Source organism: Vicugna pacos, chromosome 8 (assembly GCF_048564905.1).
Source record: "Vicugna pacos chromosome 8, VicPac4, whole genome shotgun sequence".
Lineage (NCBI taxonomy): Eukaryota > Metazoa > Chordata > Mammalia > Artiodactyla > Camelidae > Vicugna > Vicugna pacos.
The window spans coordinates 53,768,142-53,789,547 of record NC_132994.1 but is presented as its reverse complement, the minus strand read 5'-3'; the positions used below and the strand labels follow the sequence as shown (position 1 = coordinate 53,789,547).

At 34.5% G+C, this 21,406-nt stretch overlaps 1 protein-coding gene across 7 annotated transcripts in view; it reads left to right on the top strand.

Moving 5' to 3' along the window:
* Positions 1-21,406, top strand: part of AHI1 (Abelson helper integration site 1) — a 248,433-nt gene that overhangs the window by 61,860 nt on the left and 165,167 nt on the right. For all 7 annotated transcript variants that reach the window (XR_012075023.1, XR_012075020.1, XR_012075021.1 and 4 more), the window contains exons 18-20: positions 1,811-2,004; positions 5,776-5,802; positions 18,813-18,930. Coding sequence is in view for 2 of the 7 variants with exons in the window: in XM_072965904.1 (XP_072822005.1) it covers positions 1,811-2,004; positions 5,776-5,802; positions 18,813-18,930 (339 nt within the window). In the remaining 5 variants the exon portion in view is untranslated. The remainder of the gene's footprint in view (positions 1-1,810; positions 2,005-5,775; positions 5,803-18,812; positions 18,931-21,406) is intronic.

Below are 21,406 nucleotides of genomic sequence, written 5' to 3'. Positions count from 1 at the left end.
CTCCCTCTCCAGCCTGGAAAACACTAGGAGTTTGCATTTTCTAGGATTGTATGTAAGTGAAACAGTATATACCTTGTACTCTTTTTTGTTTGGCTTCTTTCACTCATAGTTACTTTGTAGTTGATCTGTGTTTTAGAGTGTATCAATAGTTCCTTTTTATTTCTGGGTGTTTTATTGTATCAATGTATCACAGTTTGTTTTTCCATTCACTTGTTGATGGGCACTTGGGTTTTATCCAGTTTTTAGCTATTACAAATAAAGATGCTATGAATATTCGTCTAAAAGTTTTTGTATAAACATATGCTTTTATTTCTCTTAAATAAATTCCTAGAACTAGAAGGGCTGGATCCCATTACAGACATACATTTAACATGTTAGGAAGCTGCCAAACTGTTCTCTAAAGTGATTGTGCTGTTTAACCTTCCCACTGGTAGTGTATGTTTCAGTATCTCTGTATCCTTGCTAAATTTGAAATGGTCAGTCTTCTTAATTTTAGCCATTATGGTAGGTATGCAGTGCTATTTCATTGTGGTCTTAATTTGCTTATCCTAAGTGACTAATGATGTTGAGACCTTCTCACGTGCTTATTTACCATCCATATATCTTCTTTAGTGAAGTGTCTATTCAGATCCTTTGCCCGTGTTTAAAATTAGCTTTTTTGTTTTCTGATTACTGAATTTTGAGTTAGTTTTTCTATATACAAGTGATGCTGTATCAGATATATGATTTGCAAGTATTTTTTCCAGTCTTTAGCTTTTCTTCTAATTGTCTTAAAAGTATGGAAGAACAGGTGTTTGAAAATTTTATAAAGTCCAAAATTGTTCATTTATTCCTTCATGGACTTTAAAATTATATAATTATTTAATCAAGGAAATACTATTTTTAGTGATTACCTTTTATTTTTTCTCCTTTGTGTATACAAGCATGCATTTAAAATTTTTCAAATGCATTTATTTTAAGTGATCAAATGAGATAATATATGTGAAAGCAACCTAAAAAATCACAAAGTACAGTACAGGTTCTGTTGTCTTCATCATCATCATCATCATCATCATCATCAAAAATACTCCCCCTTGGAGTCATGTCTTCCACTCTGGGGAATTAAATCAAAGAAAGAATTCTTTTAAAAAATAAGTTCAACTATAAAAGTACTTATTCATACATGGTCTATAATGCACAAAAACAGAAAACATTATAAATATTTAGTAATAGGAGAATGTATAAATAAACTGACACTTCCGTAGATGAGATATTGTAAAGCATTTATAAATCATAATTACATAGTTGTAGAAATATGAAAAATCTGCATTTGAATTGAAAAACTGTAAAATTGTGTTTACACTGTGATATCTTACATATAATGTACATATGTATAAAGATTAAGAGGGGTAAGAAATATGAAAATGGTTGTTTTATGGAGATGGGTTTGTGAATAATTATTGTTTTTGCATTTTCTTTAATTCTGTTATGCTTTTGATTTTTTAATACTGTATTTTCTGTATGTATCTCTTTAAAGTTAGAGTCCCATCCCAATTTGTTCTGTTTATCAGATCAAGATACTGCATGGCCTTCAAGGCTCAATTATACTGCCCGACATGAAGTAATCTGTGAAATTATTTCATTTCCTTCTTAATGTTTATAGTATTTAGTACTTTCACATTTTGTCATTCATGTTGTATTATTATTACCAGAATTTAAAATGTAATATGTACTTTCTGATCATTCATTTAATGCCACAGTTTCATGGCTTAATTATTGCATTATGCTTTTACTGTGATGCTTTGAACTAATTATGGACTCATTTTTCCAGTTGCCCAGCAGGAGGCTGAAATGTTCAAACGCTACAATGGAACATTTCCGTTACCCGGAATACACCAGAGTCAGGATGCTTTATGCACCTGCCCTAAACTGCCTCAAGGCTCTTTTCAGATTGATGACTATGTCCCCACTGATAATTCTTCAGTGAAGATGCAACAAGTGAAACAGAGACTCGATTCTGTCACAGTATGTTTGATTATTTTATGTGGTTAAGAAATTGGAAATTTTAAAACCATTTTGATCCTATTTTACATTGCCATTTCAATAAATTTTAATCAAACAAAATAGCTACTTAAAACTAGACCTTCTTATACTTTTATAGTTCCTTTTTGGTACTTGTTCTAAAATCACTAACTGCAGTAAACAGACTGAACTTAGTTAAGATAATCTGTCATGCTTTCCTGATTTGGTATCTCTGTAAAGACTAGCCCAAGACCTGTTTCTCTGTTTAAAAATATATATGTATATATCTGCATGTTATATACCTGCAGATATACACACACAACAAATACCAACCCGGGGAAATATTGACATAAAATATGTAAAAGGATCAGCCTTCTTAATATTCAGAAACTAAATAATAAAGAAAATGGTGAGACTTCAACAAAGAAGTGGATAAAAGAAATAAACATGTACTTCCAAAAAAAGAGTAGGTACGAGTGTTTCATAAGCATAGTTTAAAGTTCTGTCTCACTCCTAAGAGAGGTGCCCAGAAACCAGGCGTTGTTCATAAAACTGGAAAACAGATAATGAAAATGAGGCTGAGGATACTTGGTTAAAAGTCGTGTGCTATTCTGTTAGTGTATTACTACACAGTCTTTCTCCAAATGTATTGAGAAGCTTGACTGTCCTTAAAAATACTTAATGCTCTCTGTCCATAATAGTTGTTCTAGTTAAAATTAGCCTGAGCTCCTTGAAGACCAGGACTTTGCAGGCTTGATCCTTGTGTTTTCATCTTTTGGCGCAGTGCCTGGCACTTAATAAATACCCCTCTCCCTCCTCCTTTGATAGGAATCTTGACCAGTTTTAAACCAAACATAGGAGGAACTACATTGAGACATCTTTGGTTCTGACTATGTTTGGTTCCTCTCTCCTTTTCTTTCTTTAGAATGTTAGAGAGTTTGAGGTATACCAGGGTGCAGATCACACTCAGACAGCGGGGTTAGGTTTAGTTGGAATTGGGGGAAGTTTTTTTTTTATATTTCTCAGTATAAATTTTAGAATGTGTGACTACAAATGAATAAATATTTCAATGTTGTAATTCTTTATATTTTAACATTTTAAAATAATTAAATAATGCATGGTATTCCAAATTTTAAAGTGTGAATAGGTAAATGGAGTTTTAAAAATTAGAGAAAAATATTTCTTCACTGGGAAAAAAAAGAAATGGCCCTTATCAGAAACCTTGCATGGCAAAATGACTTCATTTACAGACTTAAAGGCAACTCACAGATAGATATATAAAAACAAGTTTCCTACAGTCTGTTAGTCTTTTACACTATAAAATGTAACATCCTGGAATCACCTTAGTCTTGTAGCTTTTCTCCTGTGTCATCTTATATAGCTGTCATCCTCAAATAAATAAAAGTAGATGTAAAGGAAAAATAAAACCAGAAAAATATTTTTTAAGATAGGAAATCAAAGGCAAGGGGAAAATAAATTGATTATTATAAGAGAAAAACTTATTTCTCTTAGAATCATAGATTTATTTAGCTTTTACTAAATATTTTCTTTTAAAAATTATTTAGTGAGTATGTTTGCTTTGGGATTGAGATAGATGAAACTGTCTTTGGAAATGAAAGCTTTGTCTATTTGCTGTGGTTTTTGAAAAACCATGTATTTCCCGTGTTGAGAGGATTCTCTGAACTTTTTTTTCAAATGTTTTCTGCAGTGTCTTTTCTTTCAGAATGTATTTAGTATGTATGGAAATAAAACCAAAATGTCTTTTTTATTCCCAGAGAGCTCCATTCTTTTTATATTTTGCAAATTTTTAGGTTGAGTTGATTCCCACCTTTTATCACAGTTCCTTTTCTCTTGTTTCTGGAATTGTGTTTTGGTAGACCCCAAATTCCTTTGTCTGTTACATTTGTTAGCCTGTAAAAGGCTGTGTCACTGGTCTTCTATGTAGAAGTCTATTGGAGAAGACAATATGACTCCTGTATCATAGAAGACTGTATTACTGGAAATAGTTCTTTCTTTATTACCATAGTAAGAATGTTTTTCTAGTGAAATGTAGTTCGAGTTTAGGACATGATTTGTGTGTGTGTGAATTACATAATAAATTCAGCTCTGCAGGTATTTAATAGGTGTTTACCCATTCATGAGTAAAGGACACCAAAAATAGAGAATTTTCTGTTCTTGGTAGCTTTATCATTTACTCATAATAAAACTCATTCAGCTGTTTCGTATTTAACAGAGTTGACTGTGTACTACTGCTACAGCAGCACCTAAAGGGTGTTCTGCAGCCCAAATGAGACCTCACAGGTGGTAGACAGTGTCTTGAGAGCATCCATACAGCTCATTCTGGATTTTCAGATCCAGAAATTTGGTCTTTTCGGTGCATCCAGAGCTGCTCAGAATCTGGGGTACCCGCTTAAAGTAAGCAGTTCCACAAAAAGTTGGTTTATAAACTTAAAAACATCTTATAATAAAAGATACCACTCTCTAGCTGCTTTGGCACTCAAGACCATTCCCTCTCTTTAAAATTAACCTGAAGTCTAGGTCAGTGACGACAGAGTTGCTTGTCAAGCAGAGTCATAGGAATAGGGATTGAATGGGATTTATGCCAATTTCGAAAAACAAAGATTGATTAGTTTTCTCTACCCCACAGGCGATTTCACCTTATAATGATTGGTGATCAGTAACATGTGTTTAAGTATGAGTAATAACTGACATACTGAATTCCTGGTACTATGCTAAGTATTTTACATGTTCATTGCATTAAATCCTCAAAACCATCCTATAGTTGTGGGTGCCAGTATTATCCGCATTTTACAGAAGGTGAAGTTGAGGCTTAGAAAGATCAAGTAATATTGCCGAGGTGACACAGATGGAAACATTGGAGCTGAGATTCAGTCCAGGCAGTCAGAATCCCATGCCTACAGTTTTACTGTTTCCTTTTAGTGATTGAAATTACTAATATCCTTTAGACTTAAGCGTCTGTCCCTTAAAAATTTCTGGATTTAAAAAAAAACTGATGTCCTGTCTTGCAGTTCTCTTTTTTTCTGAACTCCACATTAATTGTTACCATTTTTCTCTAGTTCTGTGCTAGGCTGATGATCCATGCTGTTAACCTTAGACTTGAACATTTTTTATGTCTCCTTAGCAGCAAATTTTCAAATTGTCTATTTTATGTTGACTTTTACTAACTTCCTTGACCTTTACTAACTTCCAAGAAAAGTGACCTTTTCTTGGCCTTGTACCATAAGTTGTAAGCTGTTTCTTGCTGTAGCTCCTCCAGTCATATATTTTACTCTTCTATTACGTTTCCTCTGAAATAAATTATTAATATGGGAATTATATGTATGGTTATTGTCATTTATGGAGATAATTATATACTGTTGTTCAAAGTGTGTCTTTTCGAGGCATTAGTGTTCCAGGACAGAAGTTTAGTATTTCTGCTAAGTTTATTGAGGAGACAAGTTTTTCTTGAGGCAGATACATGTGGGCCCTCCAGAATCTTGTTTGTCAGTGCCCCTTTTTTTTTTTTTTTGGAGGTTAGATTTACCAAGGTCATATCATCAAGTCTCTTTAATTTACATTCTTTCCAGGTCATTGGAAACAATGCAGAGTGACACCTGCAGGGTGATAGATTAAAAAAACAAACAAACAAAAACTCTCCCAAATGTTGACTTTGGTTATTAAAAGATTAATATCTGAATGTATTTAAAAGAGTTGATATTTTATTAATATGAAGGTATGAGCATTTCTTTACTTATTTTATTGTATTTCTTTTAGGAGGTGATACGAGCCTGTGCTGCAAAGGTAAGTACTTTTTATTACCAGGAAGATAACTTTCGTTTTCATTGTGATACACCAAATAATTAAAATGTACCACTCATAGTTTTTAATAGAACTTTCACAAAAGTTCATCTTATACGTATTTTCTGTATTTGAGCTTGAATTTATCAAGGAATCATAATACTGGAACTTGAGAATTTAGCAATCAGCTTAATATTTTTGAAGATTCAAGAATATTTAAGTGATGGGATATACTTTCAGTAAAGAGCCAGCAAGGTCATTTCCGTCTCTGAGAAAAAGATTCTGTGATACTTTATAGGTAAGAGACACCAATACAGTTCCAGGAATGCCAAGTAAAGTGTGTAAGCCTTGAAATGAATGCAAGCTGCCCATAAATAGCAATGATATGTTGTGCTAATAATGTTCTTGATCATTTATACCATGTTCATATTTCTTTTCCCTTTTAACTATGTAACAATTCTGAGGAGACAGATTAGATACTATTGTTACTCCAATTTTAGAAAGGAGGGAACTGAGGCTTAGAGAGGTTAAGTGATTTGCCTAAGACCCCAAAGTTGATCTAAAAATGGAGGTATACAGAAAGGCTCTTGATTATTAAACAATTTTAACAAATTTGTATCTGAGATGCTTTTAACACAGCATTCTTCCTTTTACAAGAAAGACTATTTTATGTACCATCTTTAACTCAGTTGTCAAGAAAATAAGTTTTATTTAAAAGAGTTAAAATGACACCATATGTTCATCCTTCCATCTTTTCTTCTGTTTATTCCCAAAGTTCAGTTGAATAATGAGACATCCATTTGTTTATCAAATTTGATTGTATGTCAAAACAGTAAAAGAGTGAGATTTCCAGAAGGCAAAGAATTAGAATGGTATTAGTATGTTCAAAGACTACTTTATATAATGTCAGTGCAGTAGAAATGCTGTTTTTATTCAGTAGACACCTCCTACCATGTGCAGGTGCTAGGGCTACAGCAATAAATAGGCTATTGTCTCCTTCCACATAGGGGAAATTTGTCAGAAAACACTGGGCTTATCCCATCACTGAGCTGTTCAGTATCAGTCAGGACCCATCACTTTTATACCTAATTATCACAAGTCAACAGGATATAGAATATAGACAAGGGGAAGGAAGATGGGGAAAAAAAGAGAACAAACTATATTCTGACTTGGCTGCAGATGTTCAGGAAGTTTGTTCCTGATAGCAATGATTGGTGTAATGATTGTAGCTCCAAGATTACTAAATCTTCTTAAGCATGTATAACATATAAAACTGGAGTCAAAAAAATTTATTATCTTGACTAGCAGTTTAGAGCTATTTTTCTTTATTGTAACAAATGTATGCCCTTCTTTTGTAATGCTGTCTGAATGTGCAAAGAGTAAAGTGTTTTGCACATATTTGGCAAGACTTTCTAGAGAACATCCTCCAGTAATCTGGAAATTCCTGGAGGGGGGAAGGTCATGTCATTCATCTTTGTATTCCTAGTACTTAACAAAAGTAGAATAAACAGTCATTGAAAATATGATAACGTATTTGGAAATTAATCGAGATCTGAAAAGGTTAACCTTCCTCATGTCTTTAGTTATTCTTTATATAACAGTTTTATTGAGATATGAGACACACATCATAATATTCACCCTTTTAAAGTGTGCATTTCATTGGTTTTTATCATATACATAGAGTTGTGCAACCACCACTATCTGATTTTAGAACTTTTTCATTCCCTCTGAAAAGAACCCCGTATCTCTTAGCAATCAGTCTCCACTTTTGGGTACAAGTGCACATGCACACGTGTACACACACACACACACACACACACATACACACACACATATATCAAACCCTCCAGTTCTTGGCTACCACTAATATACTTTCTGTCTTTAAAGATTTGCATATTCTGTACATTTTATATAAATGGAATCATAAAATATGTGGTCATTTGTAACCATCTTCTTTTGCTTAGAATAATGTTTTCATGCATCCTCCATTTGTAGCATGTATGGGTGCTGCTTTTTATTGTCAAATAAGATTCCATTGTATAGGTATATTACATTTTGTTTACCTGTTCATTAGTTTATAGACATTTGTTTATACTTTGTGACTATTAATACTACTACTGTGAATATGTATGTATAGGTTTTTGTTTGGCCATATGTTCTTGTTTCTCTGGGGTGTATATCTAGGAGTGGAATTGTGTCATATGGTAACTCTTTGTTTAACATTTTGGAAAACTACCAAACTCTTTTCCAAAGTAGCTGCACTGTTTTAGAATCCTACCAAGTGGTTCCGGTTCCTCCTCATCCTTGCCAACACTTATTATTTTCTGTCTTTTTCATTGTAGCCATCCTAGTGGGTGGAAAGTGGCATCTCATTGTGATTTTGATTTGCATTTTCCTAATGACTAATGATGTTGAGTATTTTTGGAATGCCATTGTATATCTTCTTTGGAAATGTGTCTTCAATTCCTTTGCCATTCTTCAAAAAATTTTTTAATTTCTTTTTATTATTCACTTTTAAGGGTTTTTTTAAATATATTCTGAATAGAAGTCTTTTATCAGATCATATAATTTGCAAATGTTTTAGCCCATTTTATAGGATATCTTTTCACTTTCTTGATGATATCCTTTAAAACAAAAAGGTTTTAATTTTTATAAAGTTTAGTTAGTCTTTTTTCTTTTGTCACTTGTGCTTTTGATGTCCTATATAAGAAATCATTGCCTAACCCGATAGTCTAGAGATTTACTTTCTGTATTCTAGGATTTTTGTATTTTTAACTCTTATATTTAGGTCTGTGATTATTTTGAGTTAATTTTTTTTAGTATGATGTGATGTAGAGGTCTAAGTTTATTCCATTGGCATCTGGCTACCTAGTTGTCCCAGCACCATTTGTTGAAAAGACTATTCTTTCCCCATTGAATGGTCTTGGCACCGCTGTCAAAAGACTTTAATCTTAAGAGCAGAGTATATTTATGTTGTTTCTCATCTGTTACATACAGGATAATGAATTTTACCAGGTACTTAACGTTTTTCCTTCCCTAAATCCCAGCCAGAGTTTTGTATTGTTGAAGATTCACTTTTTTTCCCCAGTAACATTCTTTAAACAAGTATTTAAGTGTTTACCAAGTATGTGTGTGTGTGTGCACACATGCAAGATTCAACATTGAATAAGAACATTTTACTGTAGGTGACAAACAATTAAAAAGGAAATAAATAAGATAATTGCAGCAATAAGTGATGTGAATAAAATAAAACAGGCCCAAGGGACAAAGAATGAGTGGGAGGGAAGGCTGTTTTCTCAGAGGATGATTGTGAAAGATCTGTCTGAGAGAAACATTTGACGAGGAGCTAGTCCTGTCCTGCAAATGTCCTTATCTAGAAATCAAACTGGCGTGCTGGAGAAACAGAAAGAGGACTATTGAGCTTAATTGGGATAGTGAGCAGGCAAGGAGGAATGGTTTCATGACACGGTTGGAGAGAGGATCAGGAGGTCACGCATGCCTTTTAAAGGGCCTTGTAGGCATGGTGATGTAGGGGGGGGGGAAACTACCTTCTACTCTTCTAGGTTCTATGGCTGGTCTAAGGATTAAATTGGCATAGACAGAGTAACAGGACTGAAAAAGACAATTTTAATTACAGACGTATGTGAGCCCCACAAAGTTTTGAGATTCTAAAGGCTACTAGGGAACTGACCCTAGGAAAGGGATGGAGGAACTGGTTGCCTATTATGCAGGCAAGTCTCTCAAGTGAACAAATTAGTCCTGATAATCGCTCTCTTTCTGGTAGACACCCTTTCCAATGTGCATTTCCCTTATGAAAGGGTAACTTCCACTCTGTTTAGAGAACTTCTGTGTCTGCAGTTTCTCAAAGTAATCCTTATGCCAAAAATAATCACATATTTTGGGGTGACATATTCTGCTGTCCTTCAATAATGAGTGTAGGATATTGCTTGAATTAGAGAAACAAGTGATTGAGATGCTAAACTGCAGAGAATATGAGAATGGATTTTAAAAAGAGAATAAGAGTCTTCAGTTCAAGAAAGAGGAGACTGTAGCCTGGACTAGGGTAGTGTTAAAAGATAATCTGATGCATATTAAGTATTTTAAGAGCTTTTTTTTGAGCAAAAAAAAATTGATTCCAGTTGGGCAACACCAAGCTGGAAATCAGAAGCATTTCACCTATAGGCGCTGGAGAAAGACTTCTAGAGAGAAAAGGCAGAAATGAAGGAAAGTATTGATTGGTTGTAGTTTAAAGCCTAGTTGGCTGTTTGTGATTAGTTGTCCTTAGGCTTCAATTTTATAATCTTGAGAGATTTACAGGCTTAGATTTTGATTTGCTTAGTGACCATAGGCCATCCTGGCATTACAGCCACCTCAGCCTAATGGTCTCCTTGTTTAATTTAACAGTGGTAATAATAAAAATGCAAGTAATGGACAGGTTTGGGGACATATTTTGGAAGTAGATTCAACACAGCATGGTGATGGATTGGATGGTGATGTAAGTAAAAGAAGTAGATTCAACACAACATGGTGATGGATTGGATGGTGATGTAAGTAAAAGACAGAAACAAGGAATAAATTCTATGTTGCTGCTTTCAGCAATTGTGTACATGTTAGTAGTGCATTAAAGGTGAGGAATACTGGAGTGGAGTTTTCAATATGAATATAGATATGAAGTAGGCAATTGGATATATGAGTCGAGCTCAGGAGAGAAGTCAGGGCTAAAGTCACATTTGTTTTAGACTGTCAGATTTAGTAGGATCACCTGGGGAGAGAGTATAACCAAATACCTAAGGCACTGGTCCAGGAAATAGTACATCAGGGATGCCTTGAAGTATTTTAAGAAAGAGGAGTGATAAGCTGTCACATGCTACTGAGAAAATGAGTAAAATGAGGACAGAAAATTGGCATGATGACGTCCTTTGGTTACCCAGGTGAATGCTATTTCAGTAAGTGGCTGAGACAAAAGGGTTGAAAGGTTGAAGACAGAATGGGTGACAATAAAGCAGACTATGTGGACCATTTTTTTAAGAAATTTTGAATGGGAAGCAAAGAAACAGGAGCTGGTGGGGAATATTAGATGGACAGTATTAAGCCATATTTATTTGCTAATGGGAATAATTCAGTGGTGATGGAGAAGTTGATAAGGTACCATGGAGGGAGTAATTGCTAGACACAATGCATTGAAAAAGTGAGAGGGAGTGTAATCCTGAATACCAGTGGAGAAAGTAGCCTTAAGAGAAGGGATTTTTCATCGTTTCTAATAAGCAAATAGGTAGAAACTGTGGGTAGATAGTCAGATACAGATTTGATGATGGGAAGATAAAAGAGTTCTCATCTGATTGCTTCTGGGACTGTAATTGGTGTTAGAAGTCTTGCATTGTTCTGAATTGCAATAGCCCTGGAATATTTACACCTGAATTTATGATTTATGCCAGGATGGCCTATGGTCACTAAGCAAATCAAAATCTAAATTTCCTTGCTCTTTCCTTTGTTTAGGGGTAGATTGAAGTGTACCACAAATGGTACTGCTTGGAGTCTATTTCCATTAAGCTTTGTATGATTCCTCACAAATGAAATCAATCTGTTTTTCTCATATTCCCAGACGTATTTATTCATACCTAGCATGTCATAATTGGGCCTATTCTGCCTTTAATTATAATTAATTTTGCCTGTGTTTCCCAGAGTTAAATTATGAATTCCGTCTGGTTGGAGCAACTCTTTCTCTCCTGTCTTCCTTCCTCCCTCCCCTCCCTCTTCTCCCTCCCTTCCTTCTTTCTTTCTTTTTAAAATTGTACATAGTATCACTTCTACCTCTAATCTTTACTGAATTTCTATGCTCCTCTAAAGCTTCTTGAAGCCAGAGGACTTTATCTTTTTTCCCAACAAATTAAGGTCACCTACCCTAGATGAATATAAATGCAACCAAGCTCAAGTTTATAGAAGAATGCTCTTAAGGTAAAGTAATGATTTATATTATAGTTTAATCTATCTTGGAAAATATTATTCACTGAAAAATAAAAAGGTTTTAAAAATAGAGAATACAAAGAAAATAAAATTTTAAATCTCCTTTAAAAAGTTTATGTATTTTTATCATAAAGAGGAAGAAATTAAGTTGAGATTTGAGAGTAGCAGTTTTTAGTTATTTGGAGGGTTTTTTTATTTGTAATTGATCACAATTATTTATTCTTGGCATTCCAAAAGAGAAAATTAATGTTTTATTATTATTATAGTATTTGGAAGATTGGCTTTACTGTAGAAGTAGTACAAGCTACTAGAGGCCACAAAAAGAAATTGTGGGATTTCATTACTGGAAGTCTTAGGAAACAGGAAAAATCTTTGTTTTAGAAGAAACCAGTTTTCTTTCTGTCTCCTTTCACGTTATTAACCACACTTCAGTACTACTGAGGCCAAATGGGTGGGGGATTTCCCTCACCAAACAATTCTGTGACACCAGCTGGGTATCCTACAACTTAATTCTGACACAGTCTCCCTAAAGATAGAGTCAGACCCTGCAAATTAAAGGCTCAAACCAACAAGACTGCCCACTCCCACACGCCCTTCAGACGCTATTTGCAAGTCCAGGTTACTTGCACTTCTGACCAATCATCTGTCAGTTTAGATCCCCATGACCCCCTCCTTGGGTTTGGTTAATTTGCTGAAGTTGCTCACAGAACTCAGGAAAACAGTGGACTTTCTATTTACCAGTTTACTTTAAAAGGGTATAGATGAACATCCAGATGGAAGAAATGAACAGAGCAGGGCATGTGGGAAGGGGCTTGGGTCTTCTTTGTCCTCTCTCTGGCTGTGCCAGTCTCCTCCACACATTCACCATCCTGGAAGCTCTTTGAATCCCATGTTCTTGGGATTTTTATGGTGGCTTCAGGTAGGTATGGTCAGTTATCAACTCTGTTTTCAGCCTCTCTCTTCTCTCTGGAAAATGGAGAGAGGGGCTGAAAATTACAAGTTTCTCATCATTTCTTGGTCTTTCTGGTGACCAGCCCTCACCTAAGAGCCCACAGAGAGTCACTTCCATGGAGCAAAAGATTCCTACCACCTAGGAAATTCCAAGGGATTTCAGACCTCAGTCTCAGGAACCAGGGTCAAAGATAAACTGTAAGAAGAAGAGATGCTCCCTAGTGCTCTTGGAAATTACAAGGGTTTTAGGAGCTGTGTGCCAGAAATTAGGGCCAGAGATCTGTGTATATTTTTTCTGTTATTTCACATTTCTGTTTCTAGATTTAAAGATGAGAATTAAACCATGTAAACTAATGAATTTCTTACTTTTAAGCCCATTATTTTGTAATTCTTATCATCAAAAAGTTACATACATTGAGAAATCTTTCATACACTTACTACCTTAAATTTGGCTAAGATTTTAAAACATGCAGTGCTTTCACATGTATTAATTCATCTGACTTCTGTGTAGTTATTAGTGCTGTACCAGCCATTTACTAAAGAAAGATAAACAAAACCTGTCCCTTACCCTCAAGAAGATTACAGTCTGATAGATGATAATGAGCAAAATAAGTAAGCATACTAATGTGTCACCAGTGCTGGATACTAGAAATGTGGGACATAGGGAAGAGACAAGGAGGGAGAGGTAAGTTCTATGGGGAGAGTCTGTAAGGCTTTCGTACACCATGCAGTACTTGGACTAAAGCTTGACAAAGGAGTTGGCATCCACAAGGAGGATGGAGTCAGGAAGAAAAAGCCCATTCCAGGAAACAGGAACAGTGTGAACTAAGTCACAGAGACAGGAAACAGCCTGGCGTGTCTGAGGAGCTATATGCAATTTGTTGTAGCTGGAACACAGCATATGGAGCAATAAGGTTGGAAGGCCAGGTATTTGTAATATAGAAAGCATTGTATGTCATACTAAAAAGTATGGATTTTATCCAGTGGGACAATTGATGATGGGTTTGAAGCAGAAGTGTTAGTCAATATAATTGGCATTTTAGAAAAATCACCCTGGTAGCATTGTAGAAGGAGAACTAGAGAACAGACAAGAGGGAAAGAAATCAGGAGACTACTGCAGTGGTAGTGCTGACTGTGGAGAATGTGGGATCAGATGCCAGAGCTTCTGACTGACTTAACGAGTGCCTGTGTGTGGAGCGTGGGGATGCAGTTGAGGACGATGCCCGTCTGTCTGCTGGACCAGCTGGGTGGATTGTGATAGCTCTCCCTCAGGAAGTAACAGCTGGGGAAAGTTTCGTTTGGTTCTGAGCTTACTGATCAGAAGAGTTTTAGACTGAAAAAATATCAGTATAGAAGGCAGATGAAGTGATGAAAACAAACGCTATTGCCCAGGACAACCATGTGGTGTGAGGGAAGAAGAGGGCCCAGTGGGTCTAGCAAACAACACTGATAAAGCAGCAGGAGGATAGCCAACAGAAAATGGTTTTCCAGACTCAGGAGAGTGATTAACAGTGGCATTTAGGCTCAGAGGCCTAGATGAATATGCTGAATATGATCATTTGAAGTCTACAATGACTCTAACTTCAGATTTAGTGTTTTAATGGACAGAAGCTTTGTTGTAGTTGTTTGAAAGTGAATGGTTGAGGTATATGGGAAGCAGTTATGTGCTATGTTTTCAAGAAGTTTAGCTTTCAGTGAAGCTTAAGGAAATTAGAGAATCATGGTGAGAATTTTTGTCTTCTGTTTGTTTTTGTACTCAAGTAGAAAGATTTATGCATATAGCCTGTAGGGAAGCAGCCAGTAGAGAATTTGGAAGTTTTACGTATATCCCCAAGGGAACATCTAAAGGGATTAATCTTGACTAGAAGGATACGTCTTCCTCTGGCACTGAAAGAAAAGAGACCAGGGTAGGTGCATGAGGTATATTCTTCCATGGATTTGGAAATGAGGATTTCAGGGGGTTCAAGACCAAATCTTCTGTCTGAAGTAAGGAAATACCTGGAGAGAGAAAGGAGGTGAAGGTTTGCATTGCATTGAGGTAAACTGACGTTCCCTGAGGCATTATTACTGGGTAAGTGGTGTGACCCAGGACTAGATCTTAGTTTTGAGCTTCACAGGGGGATAATATCAGTAATCTTTGACCCACCAGTCCTTGCTATATGTATCAAAGGCTCAAAAAGTCTTGATTAAAAATGACAAAATAAAGCTTCTCTGTGGCTGATCCCAACTTGAATTGTGGTTTAGTTAATGCAGTGGTGATGAACTGACTTGTGGGGGGGGTGCGATTTGTAGCACTTTACCCCAACGTAAAGAATTTCTTTTTAATTCATAGTGTTTCTTTCTAATCCCTCACTTCACTGTACCAACTTGTAAGGAAATCATCTGGGACCTAAAGACATGTTTGAATTTCTCTTTATGACATCATAGCCTGCTCATTTCTTAGGTTTTACTAACTTAGAAATCACAGAAATGTAAGCGGCTCTTAGAACTTACATTATGAGAATGTTGAGATACCTGACTTCAGATACCTTGAATCTTACTTTGGCTCAAGTTTTCTGTTTAACATGTTCTTTAATATTAGGATTGTAATTTTTATAACAGACATATAATTTGCAACAAAACATTTCCTAAGTGTTGGTTTTTGAACGATCTTCCAATTAAAATATTCTCTGCATTGTTTGAATTTAGTGTGTAAAATAGACAGCTGTCTGAAGGGAGGGGGTCAAATTTTTTTAGCATAAGTATATAGACAGGATTAGTATCTTTTCAGTTATTATTTAAAGCCAATTTAAAGTGTGTTCACAGTTTTAAACTTTACAAACAATTCTTCAGGTGAGTGTAACTTATAAAGTCAGCTAAAATGATTAGACTTGTAAGTATATATAAAAATAAGTGTTGTATCTCTCCCAATGGCTTCAAAATTAAATCACTAAAAGGTAAACTATTGTTAGTCTGTTTAGTTTTGTGCGTTCAGTTTTAGGTTAGAGCTGCGACTTTTTTAACATGAAAATTAACCCCTCCTAGAGAATTAGTATTTGAATATTTTACACAAAGCTGTTTATACCCTGAAAGAGTAGGCAAAACAGTTCTGTGATTAACTTGGCAGAAGTTCTAGGTGTTTTTTTTTTCTTTTTCTCTATTATGAATTTCATTAAATTTTTATGTTTTTAGTTTTCTACAGTATGGAGGTATTAAACTGACTTTGGCAGACTGTGGTTTTTGCGTGAAGCAAGCAGAAAAGTGTGTTGTGAAAAGAGGATAGATTGTTGTAGGGTAGACTATCTTAGCCAACTTTCTGTTGTTGTAAAATTATTAAGCAATTCTTTTCCACAGCATATATTTCAAAAATAGATATTGCTTCACTCTATTTAATGGTTGTTATTATTTTTCTTCCTCTAAATGAATTAGTGAATATATGTAAGCTAGCTTTGAAAATACTTTGAGTTCTAATTTCAAATCACTATAATAATTAATAATTTTCCCACAAAATTAGAATTGAGTTATCTGCCCTATTATGTTGCCACATATCACTTCATGGACATCTGAACAGTCTCTAAAGTAATGTGTTAAGAAAGAGCAGAATTCACAGTGAAAAACAATGTGACAATGAATATATGTATGTTCATGTATAACTGAAAAATCGTGCTTTACAATGGAATTTGACACATCATTGTAAAATGACTATAACTCAATAAAAAAAAGTGAAAAAAAAAGACATTCAGCATTACTAGTCATCAAGAAAATGCAAATCTGTACAATGAGATATCATCTCATACCTGTTAGGATACCTATTATTAAAAAGTCAAAAGAAAAAATGTTTTAACCAGGATGAGAAGAAAAAAAAAACCTTCTGTGTTGGTAGTAATATAAATTGGTATAGACATTATGTAGTACATGAAGGAAGTTTCTCAAAAAATTAAAAATAAAATTGCCATATAATAAAGCAGAATTATAAAAATACTTAGGAAGAACATGTAATTGTAGATTATAGTCTTTTTTTTAACAGCATTTTATGTAAAAAGAATGTCATGTCTTTCTGTTTAATCCTATTCTAGTCTTCCTGCTATTCATTTTTGTTTTAGCACAAGTAAATTTCTGAAGAGAAAGACTGAAAAGCAGATTTGTGCGTGTGTGTTTGTGTGTGTGTCCCCAGCATGCACCTGTTCTTTTGCACCAGATTTCAAAATGTATTATTTGACATGTAGAATAATAATTTTCAAGAACACAGAAGTAAATCTGAAAAATGATTCTAAAAAGAGAAGTAGATTAAATAGTTAAGTGATAAACTTATCATTTTGTATGAGTACTTCCACTTAAAAGCATAGACTCTGAAGAATTTACCACATTATCACCCTGCATCACGTATTTCTAATTACCCTTACTACTAGCAACGTTAGTAACTGATATTTATATAGCATTTGACTTGTATAGCACTTAATGGTCCCCTTTGCCAACATACTCTATTTAATCTATTTCTTATTTAATACGTGATTTAGTGCTTTATGGTTAGCCTGTGTGAATAGCGCTTTATGATACCAGTTCATCATTACTGTTCTTCAGGCACATTCCCTTTGAAGTATACATGCTATTTTTACTATCTCCATTTAAAGGTGGAACATAAAGTTCAACGAGTTAGGTGGTTTCATTGTTACTTTAGCTATTGTATCAATATAGATAGTCAACGTTAATTTTGGTCAGTATTTCATAATGCCTCCTGATAGAATTTTTAAAACTGGATAATCTTTCTTAGCATTGATGTGGTATTTGATCCCATCAGACTTCTTTGAAAAATACTTTTATTTTTTATAAGATGATACCATAACCTTAGATACCTTAGAACTATATTACCATATTATCTTAATTAATTGACTTTATTCACCAGCTTATCTGAATCTCTTTGCTTCAAGAGAAAAACTTAATCTAAGATATACATTTACTATCACTGTTTGCAAGAAGAGAAGCATTTACAAACATGTAAATAATGGGTCAGATAAAGGGCATATAACCACAACCCACTGCTGTCTTAAACAGAACATCAAAAGGGAATTTTTAAATACTAATACGGTGGAAATCCTCTGTGTAGTTTTGATTATTAAAAGGAGAGAGTGAGAGAGAAAGGAGCTATTTTCATATACTAATATTTATGTACCATAAACTATCACTGAACAGTTTGTTAATTCACAGATTACTTTTTTACAGTAAATTAGACATGCAAAAACTGTTCCAAAATTTTTAAAATTAGGTCATATTTTATTGTCATTTTTGAAACTGATAAAAATAATAAAGCTACAGTGAATGATTTATTAATAATGACCAAGAGAATAGCTCACTGCTGAAATTAAGTCTGAGTTGCAGAGTGAATTTACTAATTTACTAAACATTTAAAACATTTTCTGTGAACTGAGTTTTTCTATAATAGCTGTAGTTGATTTCTGTGGGACCATTGTACCCAGACACTTAGAATAGGATTTTTGTATTACAGAATATTGTATTTACTTACAGAAATTTCGCTCGTTTACTGTTTTAATGCTGTTTTTTAAAATTGTCTTAAGAATAAGGTTCTTTTGATGCAGTGGAAGTTATTTCACTTGGCAAGTTAGGTTACAGCTGTCTTATCTATGTCACCATGATGTATATAAACATGAGTATTACAGGTGTTTTCTGTGCAGCCCCTGAAAAGGAAGTACCTGCTCTTTCACAAAATGCTAGAGAAATGTGAAACATTTTAACTCTTTCTTGATTGAAAGCAGTCAGTGAGTCACTTTTATTTTTTGCATTTTTTGCACAATTTTATTCACCACTCTTAAATTATTAATAAAGTCAATTCTCTCATAAGCAAGCTTGTTTTCAAAGTAAGGTGGATTGACTTTCATATAGCAACACTTCCATTACCACTGTATTCCTTCCTTGATGAAAACTATTCTGTAAAAACTATAAAGTTCTGTAAACTTAAAAAACTAAGCATATAAATCATTACCACTCCTTTTGTCCTACCATGTGTCCTGGTTTGCATCGTAAGCAAGTATTTCTCATCCAGTTTTTGCATCAGTAACCCAGGAAATTACGCTTTCATTTCTGATTTGCCTTTCCTATTACAGGTCAACAAAAATCTCTCATTTACCTCAACACCGGCCTCCTCACAACAGTCTAAGTTAAAACAATCAAATGTGCTGGATGCTCAGCAGATTCTACGTCAGTTTGGTTTCACTCAGACCGGTGAGCCCCTTTCTTACTTTGACTAGTCTTTAAATGTTCAGATGCCATTTTTTTAATGGACATCATTTATTTCACTTCAGAAGCACAGGTCATAGCGTTGTACTGGTCAGTTTTCACACTTGATGAATTATATCCCAGCATTTTTTTTTCTTTAAAAATCACTGAATTCTTTGGTAGATTTGAATTTGGTAGCTTTAATAGTAGATACTCTCAACCTCTATTCTGTTGAGCAGATAATAATTTAAAAGTAGCAAAACTTGTGAGTTTTAAACATGTATAATATTAAATCTGATTCAATTTCCCTTAGATAAAGGAACCATATAGTTTTTGAATGATCGCATTTTATAATTCATTTCAAAGAAAGACCAGATAAAATACATGTTGGTAGAAACAGGATGCAACCTACCTGTAATATCATGTTTCTTCAAAATTGGCAAATTAACAAAATATGCAGAGAAGCTAGTTATAAAAATGTACATCAGTCACTGAGTTGAAGCAAACTATACAGTTGCAAATTTTCAGGCTAGTGTTCTGAATTAATTTGAATACAGTTTTCAAAGGATATCAAAGAAGAAACATCTAGGTGAGAAATACGTATTTTTGGTAGTGAAAGATGATGATTTCTCTTCATTAGCTATAGCTTTTGTAGTATTTTTTCTACTGAATTCTTTTAGAAGGTGAGACAGCTGCGAGTAACAAAATAGTTGTGTTTGACGGAGACCTATAAGAAGAAGAAGAAACTTGAGGTTGTTAAGATCAATATGATTTATTTAGAAATTTGGGAATAATACTACTTTTCTGCTGTGAAAGTATGTGGAGTTTATATATGCAAGTTATTTGAATATTCTTGCATTTTAATAACACTGTACAAGTTACATATTACAAAGGGAAAATACTTGGACTAAGAACTCTTACATTCTGATTCTTGGCCGTACCTTTTATTATCCAGATTATTATGTGCAAACATTAGAACTGTCATTTCAAAACTAGAAATGATGTTTACATTGTATATTGTTGAAGTTCAAATCACATAGCACTTATGAAAACACTCCATAAGCTTAAGGTGCTATATGAATATAACATACTTATATTGTAAACATGTGAGTATATGCTTTGAAAATACTTTGAGTTCAAATGACAGTTATCCAAAACCTTAGAAGTTTTTAATTTCTAGTGTTTCCGATATCTGCCAGAAATCAGAGCAATAGTTTTGTCCATTCTTCTGTACAATGGAGGGCCCAGCATGCACCACTCCCGTAGACTTATTCTCTAACTTGATACTTGGCTGTGCCTTCAGACAAGTCATTTTACTGACTTGCGGGGAGGGAACCTATCCCCACCACTGATCCTTGTCTCTCTGCTAAGGTCTCAAATTCTCCTAGGAACAAATCTTTCATTTCACACTTCAGAATTAAGGGCATAGGACATAAGTGCTAGTTGAATTGGCAGATTGATTAAAGTTCATTGGAGTAGTGTCTTAAGTTTATCAAACAACCATCTGTAAATAATAGCTATAAAATTCTTTATTTTTCTGTAAGTGGAAAGAGCAGAGAGGCTATATAGGAAGGCCTTTGAAATGGAAGAGTGATTGCTACTGTGACAGATGAAGATAAAGATAGAGAATGAAAGGAAAGCCAGGTATGATAAAGACAAGCTTGACGTTTATACAGAGGGCTGGCTCCACTTACCTTCAGCTTTCCACGACCATATGGGCCCTGAGTGGAGCTTTTCTGTCCTGCATGTCCTCTGTGTAGGCACTATCCCAGCAGCATGTACCATTAAGCCATGCCATCCATGGTAACACTTGACTTGATTTTTAGTTATTAATATGCCTGACCTCATTTTAAGGCAGATTCTTCCTATAAAATTTACTGAGACATCACTGTATAGAAAATTATAAAAGCAAAATATGTAGTTCATTGCAAAGTGGCCAGATTCATCTTAGTCATTAGGAAGCCAGTCTTTGTGGGAACAAATCCTGCACAAGGAAACAGGTGAACTAGTTTCTACACTTCTAAATGGTTATAGACTCCCGAGTAATTTCTGCAGGCCTCAGTTTTCTCACCCCTACAGGTCAGTGAGGGCTCTGGATTTGGTGAGTTTCTGTCTTAAAAATTCTGAATATTTAATATTCAAACCTGTTTTAAAAGGGGATAAGTGGTTAAGTGTTCTTGACTGTACACATAATCTATTAGAATCTGAAATAAAGGACTGTGGAAACAATGTAGTTGGATGTTTAAAAATAAAACTCTTGCTGAAAACCTATCTAAATATTCAATTCATATCTTTGGATGTTTGGTTTTGTGCAGTATAAAGAAAGGCTATTTACACAGAACTAATCAATAATGACCCACTAACCTTCATGCTAGAGACTTAAGAGGAGATATTGATTTGATATTGATTATATATGAGTGAGTTTATATGCTGGCAAGCTAGACTCAGAGGTGGGTTTATGGTCTGCTGTAACTTCTTTGGA